This window comes from Ischnura elegans (genome assembly GCF_921293095.1).
Source record: "Ischnura elegans chromosome 13 unlocalized genomic scaffold, ioIscEleg1.1 SUPER_13_unloc_4, whole genome shotgun sequence".
NCBI lineage: Eukaryota > Metazoa > Arthropoda > Insecta > Odonata > Coenagrionidae > Ischnura > Ischnura elegans.
The window spans coordinates 7,404,927-7,422,331 of NW_025791660.1; the positions used below are offsets into that span (position 1 = coordinate 7,404,927).

Here is a 17,405-nt window from a genome sequence, read left to right on the forward strand (position 1 = left end):
GGTGACCACCTGGAATACACACGTAAACCCCCGGAATCCCCCTGAAATACCCCCCAAATGTAAAATGTGCCATTAAGTCTCCCATTTGGGAACTTCTCTCAAACATTACGCCGCACTTCCCGTCCCCTCTGAGCTCTAGATCCGGAATATTTGGTGAGGGCGACCCACCGTAAACCATACGGGAAAAATACCAGAAAACCCCCGATCACCTCCTGGAACATCACCAAAAAAATCCTCAATCCCAAGGCGGCGAAGCCGCCCCAGAACGAGGAACGGCGAAGCCGTTCCGAGGAGTAACTGGCGTAGGCGAGGAGGAGCTTCAGTAACCCTCGGGCGGCGAAGCCGCCCCGATGTTCAAGCGGCGCAGAAGCTGTGGACTCCCCTCAAACGAAAAACGGTGAAACAGCTCCGAAATGCCTTCGCCCTCTGGGCGGCTATGGCGACCTTAGACGAGGATCGGCGAAGCCGTTCCGAATATTAAGCGGGGAAGCCCCGGGGGGGCACACTGAACCCCTGGGCGGCGAAGCCGCCCTTCAGCGAGGAACGGCGAAGCCGTTCCGAGGAATGAGTGGGGCGCCTCCCTACCCCCTGGCCGGCGAAGCCGGCCCCAAGCTGAGGTGAGATTATTCGAACTTAAAAAGTCTTCGAGCGAACACAAATATAGACGGCGAAGCCGGAACCGGGGTTTTTAAGGGGCGGAGCCCCTTAACGAGCGCGCGGAGCGTGCGAGTTATTCATATGAAACTCGATGACATATTATTTTTATTCATGCAATGGCCTCACTACTCTTTTCCTATTTTCTAACCAGTTTCTGTTTTCAGTGTACGTTACCTCTGTATGAATTTATTTTCCCAGAAATTTCAGCCACAGCAATTCTGCGACAGTTTGACCTAGTTTTCTTCATTTAATCTGAATGTGAATGCTATAGGGTGGTTTCCCATTATTTTTTATTGCCTAAATCGAAAGATTATTACTCCTGGAGTACGCATTTCACGATTTTAGATTTTTAAATGACTATATCTATTTTCCGCGATTAAATGAAAAGTGAAAATTTTTAAGCGCGCGAAAATGCGACGGGTAAGTATGAATGCCTGGAAAACTCAGTGTGACGTCATTCTGGTTCCCGCTGCCGCATGTGAGGTGACCTTGGGGCGAGGCTTTTAGCGCTGACACGACGCAAGATGCTAGCAGGTAGCAGAGTACCCTGCTAGCTGGTAGCGCTTGGCTTAAATAAGGATTATTAATACCTTATCAAACGAAGAAAACATTCCGACCTTAGCCAGTTGTAATAAGTGATTATTAAGACATGTTTCCCTGAGCTCGGTGCCTCATGCATGCATTGGTAATCACAGATGGTGTAAAACTCCTATCTACTCGTATAGAAACTAGGTCCCTGTGACGTCACGTGGAGTGGATTCGCATGGGTGCCAATCTGGCGTTTTTCAAATGAGGTAAAAATGGGATCATTTTTTTTCGTACTCCACTACAATTAGTATTTTCAAAACCTTTTTTGTTTATTTGTTAAAAATATCGGCACAATACCCATCCCCAATGATAATGTAAATAATTCAATAGTATCAAAGAAATTAATCTTGATTTTAAATGTGCTTCCAATTATTCCCTTTTCCGAACACATCTTCCTTAGTGCTATCACCAGCAAAGGATATTTTTCCATTGCATTCATAAAGCGGCCTTTGCAGTAGTGCAGTGTTTTAGCAAGCAATATGCTTTGGGAGTAATTGGAAGTGACCTTCCTAAGAAACAGGGAGTCTGGGAAAATGTCAGGAAATAGAAATTGCTTTCTGTAGGGCAAGTTCAGTACGACAACCCGTTCGGAGGAAGAATGTGAAGTCTTTGTCACTTGAGTGCGTTTCGTTAAAAGCGGAATATAGCATAGGTCAGGTTTCCCTCTGCACTGTCTTCTCATCTTTCACCCCTATAAATGTCCATTATCATCGGGCAACCGAGTCATAAACGTTACCTTGGAACAGCAGGATAGCCTGGAATTTTGTCCGGCGGAGTCCAACGCCAGGAGGAATTTTTTTTAAACAGGGTACTAAACGAGGTTTTACACTAATTTTAATATTTTTTATTATTGAAAAAAACTTCATTCTTTAAAACTTTTTTGTAAATTAATGGCTTTTCAATATTATGTTTTCTTTTATGGAGGTGAGTAATTGTGGTCTCATATTTTGGGGGGGTGTCCAGACCCCCGGGCCTCTCCTCTCTCCACGCCACTGCCTTGGAGACCCCCTTTCACAAGATTCAATCCTTCTGGAATGCGTTGCTGCTGTGATTATCTGCACCGTGTTTATCTCTCATCTTATTTGTATTCTCCTGCTGTCCACCTCTTATCTCCCACTCCTACCGCTTTCGATCTTCCTTGGAAATTCGCGATCGCCTTCTCTAGATGGAATTCTTTGTGCGTGCCCACTTACCTCTGCGTCCCAAAGCACGTGAAAAGAAATTGAAATGGATCACAGAGATATCATTGAGTCATTTGGTGATAACGGAAAAAAACTACATTTTATTTCTTAACAATCGTGTCTTCAGTCAAAGTTTTGCAAAACGTTTTGGTCATAAGAATTTCAAAATTCACCTGCGTTATTTCTCACACTTACAATAAAAGGAAAAACTGTTTGCTTTACATTTGTTTGCATCACTTGTCCCCAATTAAGTGCTCTCTGTTGTGCAATATTTTCCGCTGAAGGGATCGAAAAGTTTCATTTTGTACTCCGCCAGGTATACAACAGGGGCAAATTTTAAAGATCGTCATCAATATTTCTTGATTTTGTTAACTATAAGCACCATGGCTATAGTATGAAGATTTCACAGCGCATCAAATGCATTGAAAACACAAATCAAAGGGCCACAAAAGAAGAGAGAAGGCGACGGTTGTAGGGAAAGAGCGATCGACTCGCACGGCTTCCCTCAAACAATGGAGGGCTGAGAGGCGAGCGAACAGTCAGAGGAGACACCGAGTGTTTATCAAAACCACAGGAGAGCGGAGAAGGCATCTATGAATGGCGTTCGGTTCTTCTTCGAAAATTGCCTGTTATTGTAAAAATTTTACTGCTAACATTCCTGGTATCAAATGGCATGAATATCATAAGGTTATATCATTTCAAGTTTTCAGAAACAAATATTTAAGCTAATTTATTTGGTTACAGCCTTGAGTTATTCAATTGTTTTAATGTAGTGTTTACGGATATTCGACGGAATTCAGTCGTTTTCACAGTTAAAGCTTCAGATGTTAAGGCACCACAACAAAACAATAGTGGGTAAATATCATTTGCTATGGTATAAAGTTGCTATGACTTCGGTAATTTTATATGTTATAAAGTATCCATAATTATTAAAATCATACCATATCAGACCATATTATTAAATATTATCATAAAATTCCAAGGTGGTGCCAGTAGCAAGTTAGACTCCGTACGCTCATATAATTCATGGAAATCATTCAAGCAAATTTGAACATGCTCTAAATTACATTCGAATAATCATTAGTAAGTAATCAATAATCAGAAAGTTTCAAATTCAGGTGGAGAATGATGGTCATTCGATTTAAAACCCACTGAGTAAAACAGCCATAACACTTTCCTGCCGGCGCCTACGAGAGGAAAACTTTTTCCATCTTACGAGTAGGATAGAATTTGAGACAAAACTCAACATGTGCCCGGCCCTGGTCAATGGGCTATGCAATGTGTTCTCATTTGATTATGTGTTATTTGAGGTCGCCAAAATAGACCTTCTAACCCCATTTTTGAGCAAGTCCATGGTCAATTCATTGAGTTATCAGTATTTTTAATTAAAATATATCTTTTGAATTTCAAAAATTTACTCATCTGAAAGAATTAATAACATTTATTAAGCATTTTGGATTTTTTAAATGATTTCTTGCATTGATTACAGCAATTTTAGTGAACACAACAGAAAAACTCTAATTACAGATCCATAATTAGTATGTATGTACACTGATTAAAAATAACTCACATGCGGGTGTATGCCGCGTGTCGTAAAGGAGATAGCCCCGACGTTTCGCGACCGACTGCTGGTCACTTTTTCAATTTTTTTTGGTCAATTAAATGAAATTCCCTTGAAATTATTCCCTTGAAAAAGTGACCAGCAGTCGGTCACGAAACGTCGGGGCTATCTCCATCACGACACGCAGCATACACCCGCAGGTGAGTTATTTTTAATTATCATGAGCCGCGAAAGCTCCAATCAAGATAATGTATGTATACTGTGCATTGTACAGGTGACTAGGGTGTCTTCACAGCATTGCGTTGCGTCGACGCGACGAAAGCTCTAGCCCCATTGGCAAATATTGCCCTTGACAGCTCTGCATTGCGAAAACAAATGAAATGCGAGAGTCGTCGGCTCCTAAAAATTGCCCCGGGTACAGGTCGATTTGTGATTTTGATAATCGCGCAATACGTATGTTGTTTTTATATTTTCGCGCCACATCATTCCTCAAAATTATCTTCTCAGCTGTTTTTGCGTTATTAAATTTGGCGATTAAAGAGTCTGTAATCATGTATCATCAGTGATGGCAATTGCCTATGCATTATTATGGCTATATTTTATTTCCTAAATCTAACTACACGAAAATAGAAAAATACGTACGGAGAGTGAAAATAAGTAACGTGGAATGGTATCAGAAAAATTTATTTGTGATCATCATTGCTAAAACAACTAGGCGCAGCCAAGTTACCCAAATTGCTTCAACTTCCGCAATCATGGGGGTACAGTTATATTATATAAATTGGTATTTAAGAGACCGTAGTCACTAACAAGGAGCTCTCACACTGTGTTCAGCTGGTAATAGCGATGATGGATGTGTGTTATGGTAATCCAAGGTTCTTTTGTGATTGTAATGTAATTTAGAGTTTAACATTTGTCTTATGTTGAGAAAATATTCGAGTTATTCATGATTAAAACTTCAAAATAATATTGAATGATGAACTAATGGCAATCATCACTCCCAATTCAGCTACTCCTGCACGTCTGCCTCCATCATACCTTAGCTTCCCATAAACGACAATCAATGTGCAATTGCCTGCGCACTGTTGCCTAAACGCAGAGAAATTCCAACGCCAAAACATTTTACTGCGGCGGCGCAGGGTGTTAGCGAAATTACGTCATCAATTTCCAAAGACTGATATCATTTTTTCAGTTGCCCAGCCATAGCCATACCCATTATGCCAAGCATTAGCCATATCTTATAATGGAGTAATTGGGAAGCTCCGATTGCCCATGTGTGTCTGCTCAAAATCCATTACCTTTATCTTCATTTCGTGATCCCATATATCAAAAGTCTCGCCAAAGATAACAACCAATCCGAAAAAAACGTTAAAAGTTATATCCATCCTTCTTATTGACTAAGTTCAGTCGAGAGAATTGCAAATATTTTTGCCCGAGCGTTGACTGGCAGTAACGTGAATTGGATATCCCTACACCTCCATTTTTTGTTAGGCACTAAAGATTAGATAAGCCCGCTGTCTGTGGATATAAAGGCCTCTTCCTGAGCCACAAGACGAACAGATCTCTTTCGAGCTGCATCTGGGAAACTAATCCGTCATCTTGTGGTTCAAATCCTGTTATCTTAGAAGTATTTGTCCATCGTTTTGGATTAAGATTTCTGTAAGTTTAAAAAAGGCATTGACAGAAGAGGCTTGCTTCATGAGAGTGAAATATTTTTCTCATGTCAGTTACAGAAGTAATTTATTTTACGTTTCAGGATTGCCTTCTCTGCATTGGGAGTAGGAGATCCGAGGAAGGAGTGAATATCAATTTCAACCAGATTGCCTAACCTATTGGGTAAGTACGTTCAAACGCATTTAATCTAAGCTTTTTTTATGAATTATCCATAACGCATTCCATATAAGTTTTCTTGGAGACGAGTGCAAGTTGCATCTCATGAATTGATCTGCCATATTTTCTTCAACACCTGTTATCTGAGAAGTATTTGTCCATCATATTGGATTGTAATTTCTGCAAGTTTAAAAAGGCATTAAAGAAAGGTTTGCTTCATACGAGTATAATAGTTTTTCCATTTCAGTAACAGAAGTAATTTATTTTATGTTTCAGGATTGACTTCTCTGTATTTGGGAATAGGATAGCCGAGGAAGGAGCGAATACAAATTTCAACAAGATTTGCCTAACCTATTAGGTAAGTGTTTGCAAACGTATTCCATATAATTTTTCTAGGAATAATGCATAATAGCGTGATTGTCTTTTTTATAATAGAATGCATTTCAAGTGCAAGATTAAATCTAATACAATCGACCAACAGAGTTTGAACGTTATTTATTATAAGAATCGATAGCAAATATTTCTTGTGTTATATCCATAGAAAGTTTTTCGCCACCATGTATTACGTACTTGTTCGAAGGTTAACAGACTTAATGCGATATCCCGAAACTCTATTTAAACGAAATATTCATTTTTACATTCATGGAGAAATAGTCTTATTGCAACGTAAGTGCGGAAAAGTAGCTTGTGGGTACTCATCTTAATAACAGGCCATCATTAGTCAGTTCTTATGAGCTGATTATTTTTGGCTTTTGTTTCAGATTCATTTTTGATGCATACAGGCCTTCGAAATTTAATTCATGTAAATTTGGCAAGTGGTCTGCGAGACCGTTGCGTTTTTTAATCGTGAATACTTTCAAAATTTCCATTTTTTATTTCAATAATCATCACATTATTCATTTTTCGAGTGATAAGGACATGAGATACTTAAAAATTAACTGTTTTATTAGTTACAAGAGGAAGCAATAAACTTCAAATCACCTTCATTTATCAAGCTATGCGTAGAAAAATCAATTGTTCTTTGTTCATCTCGCCAACATTCGAAAATGGCTAAAGCGACCTTCTCTTAACCAGGGCAGGGATTATCTTATCATTATGATAGAAAAAACTATATCAACATATATGTTTTACCAACAATTTTTTTGGTCGGTACTTTTTATAGGTTACCACTCTTAAATTCGATTATTTAATAAAACATGCTAATGTTTGGATTTAAATCGTTTCTCTGATGAAGAAGTGTTTGCAGTTCTTTGGACAAAAGTTCGCGTCACTATTTGATTGTGAGCACAACGCTTGTCAGCTTTCTTATCTGGATTACCAGTGGGGGTAGTGGCTTGCCTGTGTTCAGCTCAAAGTCCATTACCTTCATATTCATCTCGTGATCCCATATCTCAGTAATCTCGCAAAAAATCACAACCAACCCAAAAAAAAACATTAAAAAGATATCTATCCTTCTTATCCATTATGTTCAGTCGAGAAAATGGCAATTATTTTCGCACAAGTGATGACTAGCAATGTCGTAAATTGGCAAAACTTACACCTTCATTTTCTTTGAGGCACTAAAGATTACATAAAGCCATTCTCTGTGGGTGTAAAGGCCATTTCTTAAGTCATGAGATGAGCAGATCTGGCGCGAGTTGCATCTTATGAATTGATCCACCATGTTTTCTTCAACACCTGTTATCTAAGAAGTATTTGTCCATAATATTGGATTGTAATTTCTGAAAGTTTCAAAAGGCATTAAAGAAAGGTTTGCTTCATACGAGTATAATAATTATTTCATGTCAATAGTAGAAGTAAGTAAGTTTACATTTTAGGATCTCCTTTTCTGCATTGGGAATCGGAAATCAGAGGAAGAAGCGAATATCGATTTCAACCAGATTGCCTTACCTATTGGGTAATTATGTGCAAACGCATTTAATCTGAGATCGTTTTTTATGAATTATCCATTACTGCGTACTTGCCTTACTTAAATTAAGCATGCCATTCAAGTGCAAGATTTTTTCTAAGGCAATCGACCAACTGGGTTTGAACGCAAGTTATGGTAATAATGGATAGTAAATATTTCTCTTGTTATATCCAAAAAAAGTTTTTTGCCATATTTTACCTCGTTATTATTTGTAGCTGACAAACACTGTCACGCAAACCTATTTTAAATGAAATCAGCTTATTCCACGAGACGTAGTCCTATCGCAAAATAATACGTACGAAATAGCTATTTAACCACCTCACTCTGATGGCGGCATTACTCAGTTCTTATGAACTGATTATTTTTTCCTTTTTTAAAACGGTGTTAAAATCTATAATACACTCTCATCTCAATTTCGAGAATATCTAAAATTTCATTTTTCAAACAACGGGTGATTAAAGTCATGCTTTAGAAAGGCCATCTGTTTCTGTAAAAATGGGGAAAATGTTCAAGATGCGATCTCGCTGATTCTTGATACAAAAAACTTATTTAAATATTCTGCAAATATTGCCAGAGAAAATAGGCAAGAAAAGTAAGATAAAGGAAAGCATGTCATAAAAAGGCATTAGTCCACATTTTACTGTTCATTTTTTTTAGAGATGCAGACACAACTAAATTTTCCCTGCAACTAAAACAGAGCAGACCTACTGAAATTATAGTCGTAGTTAACAGTTTAAAATTCAATAACATAGAAAAACTTAGCTGTTATATGCATGAACAACTGAAATTATTCAAGGTCCACACGACATAACATTTAAGAATTTTAATTCATCACCTGATAATGCAATGAATACAGTATGTATATTAGAGATTCTTTACGGCATTTTTAAAGTTATCATGCATCATTATTCATGTTAAATTCTCTTTTTCTTTCATCCATCTTTTTTTTGACAGTTGTTTAAGAATGAAAACATTATTCTTTTACATAAATCCCTTACTGAATACCGTAAATCTTTAAAATAATATATGGAACTGCTGAAAGTTTGGCATCCATTTTGTCATTACTCTGGATGTTTGCCTGGTCGTAAGAAACCCATAACATGCTTACTTGATAAGCGTCTTCCGTATTTCTTTCTTTCACCTTATCTCAATGGCTAATAATGTGAAAGCTGGGATGCATTTAGCACAATCCCAAATACCCTGAAAACAATAGCTGAGCTTGAAAGTTAAAGATACGATCTTCAGTGAGCTACGCTTCAAGGTGAGGTGATAGGAGTATAATAGGGTAGTTTCCTTCATCAAAGAAAACGAAAGGCATTGATAGCGATTCGTTACCCACCATTAGTGTATTCATAATACACAAATTATTTGGTTTTTGAAATACCGGTTTAGACGAATGCCAAGGGTCAAATTTTATCCTCATTTGAAAAAGGCCAGATTGGTGCCCATGCGATTCCACTCCACATGACGTCACAGGGACCTAGTTTCTACACGAGAGGATAGGAGTTATGCATCGTCTGAGGTTACCAATGCATGCATGAGGCACAGAGCTCAGGGAAACATGTCTTAATAATCACCTATTAAAACTGCCTAAGGTCGGAAAGTTTTCTTCGTTTGATAAGGTATTAATAAACCTTTTTTAAGCCAAGCGCTACCATCCAGCAAGGTACTCAGCTACCCGATAGCAGCCTGCGACGTATCAGCGCTAAGCCTCGCTTCAAGGTCACCTCACCGGGCGGGAGGGGGAACCAGAAATACGACGTACGGAGATATTTCCTGGCATTCATACTTAAGCGTCGCGTTTTCGCGCGCTTGAAAATTTTCACTTTTCATTTAATCGCGAAAAAAAGATATTGTCATTTAAAAATCTAAAAGCGTGAAATACATACTCCAGGAGTAATAATCTTTCGATTAAGGCAATGAAAAAATAATAGGAAACCACCCTATTCTGAAAGTGGAGAAGAATATTAAGAAATCTCCGTTACCATGGGGTGAGGTCCAAAGAACGCTACATTGGCTATAGTGCGCTCTAAAGGGAGAGTGCTGCGGAGCAGAGGTCGACAGGCGATACGTTCGCCACGAGAATTTCTTTTCGAAGCGATCAAGAGCAAAGTCAAAATGGCGGAATGAACAAGGGCAGGCTAGCTGGATTATGAGATGGAGGAGATTGTTTCAATTGTGACTAGCGGCGATCAAGGTCGTTGAATATAAATGGTTGTGGTCGAATATACTTAGAATAAACTTTGTTTGGAAGTTAGTGGTTCCAAAAAGTAAAACAAGGAACTTGGGGCTCATTCATTTCTCATACCTAACCCCGCATACCTCTTCCTTTTTAAACTCATTACCTTACTAAGGAGAAATGTTGGTGATCTACAGTTTAATAACTTGTAATATTTCACTTATTATAACTAGCGGCTATTATAAAACTTTAATACATTCTATTTCATATATCTTCTTTTCCTTCAAATTTTACTTTGTGGCATGAGATAATGTGTCTAAATATGTTCCTACAATCGTTTCCACTGCTGTATGTCCCTTTAAATAAGTATTTGTGGTCTTATGTGCGTAAGGGATGCTTCCAGAGGCATTTGAGTTTATTTTGTAGGAGATAGGAGAATGTCTATTGAGAGATAGTGCTTGCTATATATTCATTTATATCACAGTTAAATTAATATGTTATCTGTGAATGCCAGTGTCTTCCTATAATTAGGATTATGGTCAACATACGACAATTATTGTACCTAATATTCTCTTTAATATGAATGATATTTTATGATTGATAATCAAACGAAAACAAACGCAATGATAACATATTATAAATCTTGCCTTTTTTTTAAGAATCAGTGGGAAACGTGTACATGTACTCCTCCCCAAAATCTGGATATGTACTCTCGTTGTCTGAGCATTGTGCAACTAAGGAAATTTTATTCTTTAATAGGAAACAACTGTTTTTTTTCTAATTTTCAAGTAAAAATATTCAACGTTTAATGAGTGAAAGATGAAAAATTTTTGCTCCAGTATATAATATATACAATATGAGGCGGCCTCTAAAATCTGTACAGGCTTCTTTTTTACTGAAGAGTCAGGGGGAGATAACAAGTGAACAGGAGGAGTTCATAAGGAAGATAAGCAGGGGTCTTGTGGGGTGATTGGGGCCCTCAGCTGGGGCTAAAGATCTTATCTTTTATTTCCTTACCCTGGGAGCCCTGCCTTGGAATATTTAGGAAATCCTTTGCTAAGAAATGGATTTTGACAGAGTTCTGCTTCTCAATAACTGGATATAAGTTTATGAAATATAACAATTTCGTTGGATAAAGTTCTGTGAAAGGTGGGAATATCACAGCTCATAAAATTCAATAATGTAGTAGGGCTGTGTTTGTTTAACTTCCGATGGGTTATGAACAGAAGACAAAGTGATTGATTAGAAATTATTAAATTGCTAAATACTGAGCACACTTATGGTGTTCTTTAGACATAAATGCCTCGGTGATTGAGGAATTGGTCGTGCCTGCGGACACGATTTGCTATACCTTCTTCCTAGGATGGTTCTGGTAATGACGTCCAATTATTTTGGCTTTGTCCTGAAGCTCTTCGCCCTTTTGAAAATGATTTCATCCTAGCCACGTATATCACTTCAGCGTAACATTGAAATGATGGATGGGTGGAGATGAGAGGATCACAAATTATGCATGACAGATGGAATCTTTGAAAAAGGAGCTAATGTCCATTTTCAATGTATTTCAACGTAAAGCAGTCGATTCGGTGGTCCCATGATTAAGTAAAGTAACATAATGTAAGTGATGGTGTGTATGGGGAAGGCAATTGAAAGCTTAGGTAATTTATATTTCTTAGAGGAGACAAGGAAGTGAGGAGGAAAACCTGGCATAAGCATGCTTTCAATTTATGGCACCAAGGGGAATGTGCCTGCGCTTCATTTGACGAAAGAAAAATTACGCTTGACTTGCCGTCCAGAAAGTAACCGAACAAATATTTATAATTTTTTGATGTATTTCCATACATGGCATCCGCTATGAAGTTATTACTCAGGAACATTTTTTCTATTTGAATACAAGAGGGCAGCACTTTTCCACAACATTTCAATGTGTATGACCCGTTTCAACTCACAGAGTCATCATCTGGTACAAGAATTGTTCATTAAATACTGTGGAAAAGTGTTACCATCTCTAATTTAAATATTTCGAACTTCCACCATGTAGCACCTGCATCTGTCGATTTACATCTATTGTTCTTATTTTTTTTCTGTTTTTTCAGCAGCCTATTTTCCCATCTTATCATGTCACCTAATAGATTTTCGAGCATTTCATCTATATTTTCATTCTAACCTCACTTCCCTCTTTATTATAGGTTTGGTAATAAACGATCAGTATTCCTGCTTGGTAGAAAACTGTCCCGACATTTTTTGCGTAGCTGTATCTATTTTGGTCTCAAGCTGAATTTTTATTTCCTCATAAAAACGATGGTTGTGAGTGATTGAATTTAAAAAAATGCCATTCCAGATCATTTTCCTATTTATTCTAGGTTGCATAGTAAGCGAGATATTTTTGCTTAAGTCACGCTTATGCTTTAGTTGTAATGTTTCCACTCTGCTATCGACATCTTTTAAGGTAATAATTTCATATTGATTCTTTTTCTTTGCAGTCAACATTTCATCCTTCCGTAGCAACACTGAGATCGTGTGTTACTCCTCGCTGACCAACGCCAACACGCCTTATTCCCATTGGAAACTCCCTGTATTCTGAATCCAACATACTCTCAAATAATTATTTCATTCTTTCGAAATAATGGCAAGTAACATTTCTGCTAGCGGCGCTGAGCAATTTGTTGAGGATAGGCTCATTTCTGGATTGCTGACTGGCTCATTGCTTCAGCATAAAGAGCTGCTGGACATGTTGGAAAATGTAGATGTTCGTTACCCACGGCAAAGAACACTCTTGCATGTTGGTGTGGGACTTGGAAAGGCTGATTGGGTGCAGGAGTTATTAGCAAGAGGGGCCGACACAGACATTACAGATGACAGTCAACAGAATGCATTGTCTTCGGCTGAGGAGATGGTGCGGCAGTTCCCTGATGATGTAGAACGCTCAAAAGTGTTCAATTTGGTGACATTGGTTCACAGGAGAGACCAAGTTATTATGCGTCATCTCCAAGCATCTTCGAGTAGGAGCACTGATCATGTGACACCCGTGGCTAGCCCAGAATGTGATATTGCATCTCTCAAGTCCTCCGTGGACTCATTGAGGCAAGAGATGAAATCTCTTGTGCGACAGCTGAGCTCATCATTGGAGGAACTCAAGGATCAAGTGTGTGGACGCGATGCACTGTTGCGTTGTCTGGAAGAAGCAGTGACGTCAACAGCGGAGGATGTGACGTGTATCAAGTGTGGTCTTATTGGGGAGGCATCTTTAAGTCAACCTACATCCGATCCGGTCGTAGCAAGGCAGGAGTGTGTGGACGCCATGATGCGTAGGACGAGGATAGAGTATGGAAGTGGAGTTGATTATATGCGTAGATTGTATGAGAGACTGTATGATGAAGATGAAATCACTGCTTGCATAATTAAATATTTGTGTGGGAATGATCGGGTGAAGGTGATGGTGGATATGAATTCTTGGAACATTGGAAGGATGAAGAAGAAGGTTGTAAATTTGGATGGGACTCTTAGGAATGGGAGAGAATTGAGTTCATTTTGTGATGTTGAGAGTGAGACTGTATATTTGGGTGCAGAGGATTGTTCTGATGATAGTAAATACGTAATTGGTAGGTTAGCTTGGGCCCTCTTACAATTATCCCTGAAATTAGTTTTTGATAATGAGGGGAGGCCATATAGCAAGGGAGACGTGGAACAAGAGCGTGAGTGGATGAGGGCTATAGAGGAGTTGGAGAAGAGGAGGAGGGGAGAGGGTTTAGATAGGATTATCGATGATGCATTGTATGGGAAGACACTGAAGGCAAGGGTATGTTGGCTTGCGGCAGCTGTCCCTGAAATTATCACTTGTTATGGATCCACAAAAGGAAGAGCTAAACTTCAACGACAAGCCCCTCTGCTCTTCTCTCTCTATTCTAACAATGTGATGGGAACACTTCTAGCCAGTGCAAAGGTGGGTCCTATGTCTATTTCTTAGTTATTCTTTACATCATGGTCTTCAATAAAACATTTAAATCATTAATTGAAGCTGTTTTAGCCAATAAATCGGTAAATAATAAATGTAAATGTAAACATCCTTCTGAATAATTGAAAGAATTGTTCGTAAATTAATTTTCCATGATTTCCTAAAAGTGGGCAACTCATTGGTTGGCATGTAGAGGTAAAATGAAGCTTCTGGTACATTGGTTGGCATGTAGAGGTGAAATGAAACTTCTGGTACATTGGAGTTCATTCTCTCATGTGTTCTATTAGTAGTTTGATTTAATGTGTCGGGTTTTTTAGTATTAGAATATTTAAATGCAATTCATTTTAGGCAAACATTCTACTTCTCAATATTCCAAGATGAAGATTTCTTGTTTGAAGGTAACATGTTTTTAAGATCTTATATGTCATAAGTTTAAGAAAGTGGCTTCAAAACTAACAAACTCTAATCTAATGGATAAATATCGAAGTTAAAGATAAAATAATATAAGGAAATTGAAGAGTCCCTAAATTCAAATCTATGATATATCAATCTAGTGATTTTTATGTGAATTCTAAACAATAGTGAAAGTCTTCCAATATTTTTCACTCATAAAATGAATGATTCTTGTAGAACATGGGTTTGTTCGAGGATGTTTAATAATTGTTGCTTATAGATACTGCCATTGCATTCTTGTAAATGGAAGTAATATTTTATCTCACTATGAATATTGACCTAATGTTGACATTGCAATTTGTTTGTGATTGCACTACTTTTTAATCCATTAATTTATATTTTCTGTTTCAGAGATGAATTTTGCCTGATGTACATAGGAGATTTTGATGGAGTCAGTCCTGAAGATGAACATCCCGTTCACAATCATTTATTTTCTTTAAGCCTCTCAGTTTTTTATTGGGTTAACTGCATTACTTGTGTATTTAGTGCAATCGTAACACCTATTTTATGATTATACTCAGACATTTATGTTGATTTCATGCTTGCTACATTGCTTTTTTTCATTCGGTAGGTGATCACATTTTGATTTGCATGTTGTTTTAATCTTGTGGACAGTCAATCAATTAATTTGGTCAGTCTTTTCCTAGTCATGCCGTTGGGATACTTGTATTTTTGATAATATATCATATTGCATCGCATTTGCACTGTTAGTAAATGGAAGGAATGGACCATTTTAGCTTACCAATGTAATGCTACAATTTATCTGAAAGCCATTGTGCACATAAATCTATTTGGAACATATACAGCTCTTTCCAGATTTATAATCATATTCTGCCGGATGTACTCATGTTTGTGTAGGCCTTTGATAAACATTAGTTTGTTTTGGTTCATTGCTCTGACCTTGTTTGGCCTCATTTACTTGTGAGACATTTCCCTGTAGTTTGCAATTATAATGATGTAGGCATAACATTGTGTAGTAGGCAAAACACTTTATTCGTCAAAGATTATTAATTTCAAAGATATGCTATACAATTTAAATGTGATGTAGAATATCAATTTACAATCTTGTCTTATTTGACATACAATAGTTAAGATGGGATTTTTTTCAATTTTTACTAGTTGGAAGGCATTTATGAAATGTCGTAATTAAGTAATTAGGTTCTTAAATTCATTTCCCTACATGTTTGTGACCTTAGTCCATTTATATTCTTGCTGGTCTTTTTCAAACTTTCACTGACGTTAGAGAAGATCATTGCAATCATTCATTCACGTATATATTTCCAATATTCACATATCCTTTGTATAGTATTCAGTTGACTGTAAATGTGCATTTGCTTATTTATAAGCAAAATGTAAATGTCTCGAAATCCTCAGGATTGCTGCTTGGTTTTCAAGGATTTAAGTGAATATAATGGTTAAACATGTTACCAGTTCTCTTTATAAGAAATATAGCTATTCCTATTTCATGGCTTTGTGAGGCCTCCTTTCTTTGAGTTTCATCGTATATCTAGGGCATATTTTTTAAAATGGCTCTTTTTTTGGTCCAATCTCCATTTGGTAAATAGGTTTGTTTTTTTTATTACTTTTAATGTTTCACAATTTAACTTTTTCTATTTTTTGCATTAGTATTTGTTGCTCATTCGTGTCTGTAATTATATAATTTGGTGTTATTTTATTGTCTCTCTGCTACCTGGTGACAACAGAAATGTGGTTGTTATGATGTGTAGTTTTTTCCAAAAGAAAATCCATTTACAACGATTGATTTTTCTAAGGTATTTCTGAATTGATAATTTTACCTGTGCTACACCACTCTAGTTGGTAAGGCAAGATTAACCATCCAGATTTTGTGAATATGATCCATTAGATATAAATATAATATATTTATTTCGTTAACTAATCTGCAGTAGTTTCATTATATGTGGATTTAAAAAATATTTTATAATCATATCTGATGGTAAATAATTTACATGTAAATTGCTTTATGATTATTACTTGTAATTGATTTTCTAGGATAATGAATGCATATCTATGCGAAAAACAATGCATTTCTGAATAATTCTCTTTTGAATGTTTCTCAGTTGGCTTATCTCTGAAGAGGAATTGCAAGATATCCTCACTTAAGGTATTGCTTGTTCTCATTTATTTTGCATTATTTTTCATCACATTTATTTTTCTTTTTAAAAATGTCATGATACTATGAGGAAGTAATGTATTTATTTTTTCAATAATCAAATGGATTATCATGTTGTAAATGTATGCATATTGTTTCTATAATTAAATTATATATGTGGTATCACACTATATTCTGTACGATGCCATTCAAGGCACATTTGTAGAAACAGCATTTAATTGAATGTGATATGATTAAACCAGTTTTTTTATTTTTGCTGCAAACTGTTATGGACCTTTATCCAATATTGCATTTCATGCTCCACACAGATAAAATACATTTTGTAATGCTCAAAGTTTCAGTGATTTGTTTTAGTTTGAAATGAGTATATCCCGTAAGGTGTATCAGATTCAATGATGACAAATTTTGTAAGAAAGTGCAGAAGGACCTCCTGATGTTCACCTCGTATTTGCCATTATGCTTTTTAGTGCTGTGCTCCATAGCCCACCTTATCCCTAAAAATTTTAAGTATAATCGCTAATCAAAGGTAGATATTATTATATTTTTTAAATTTTTGTTATGCATATGATATGAATCCATTTTAAGAGTAAAATAATAATTACCCAGCTGAACCCGCAGTTATTGTAACTACATTGCATTTACTACCAATCATCTATATATATAAAAGAAAGTCGAAAATCGTGTTAGTTAGAACACTTATAACTCGAGAACGGCTGCATAGATTTCAATGAGATTTGGTTCTTTGGATTCGTCTCAGGCGGGGTTAACATATAGGCCATTAAAAAAAGGATAATTTCACAAAAAAAATTCATCTCTTTCCTATGGACATGCGTTTAGGAGTTATAGTAACACAACAATTGATAAGTCGGTCAAAACTACAAATTAAATAATTTGTTTTGTTTTTACCACTTTAATAACTGAATTTAGTAACAATATAACATTTTAATTACTAAATATATTCAAA

At 36.8% G+C, this 17,405-nt stretch overlaps 1 protein-coding gene across 4 annotated transcripts in view; it reads left to right on the forward strand.

Moving 5' to 3' along the window:
* The window catches only part of LOC124173203, a 43,633-nt gene extending 26,852 nt beyond the window's left edge, over positions 1-16,781 (forward strand). For 3 of the 4 annotated variants that reach the window (XM_046552737.1, XM_046552736.1, XM_046552739.1), the window contains 4 exons: positions 5,744-5,823; positions 6,094-6,175; positions 12,386-13,845; positions 14,662-16,781. In XM_046552737.1, the coding sequence (XP_046408693.1) occupies positions 12,529-13,845; positions 14,662-14,667 (1,323 nt within the window). In that variant the 5' untranslated portion in view covers positions 5,744-5,823; positions 6,094-6,175; positions 12,386-12,528 and the 3' untranslated portion in view covers positions 14,668-16,781. Of the gene's footprint in view, positions 1-4,942; positions 5,647-5,743; positions 5,824-6,093; positions 6,176-12,385; positions 13,846-14,661 lie in introns of those variants that run through there. The other variant, XM_046552738.1, reaches the window with a different exon arrangement.
* Positions 16,782-17,405: the final 624 nt, after the last annotated feature.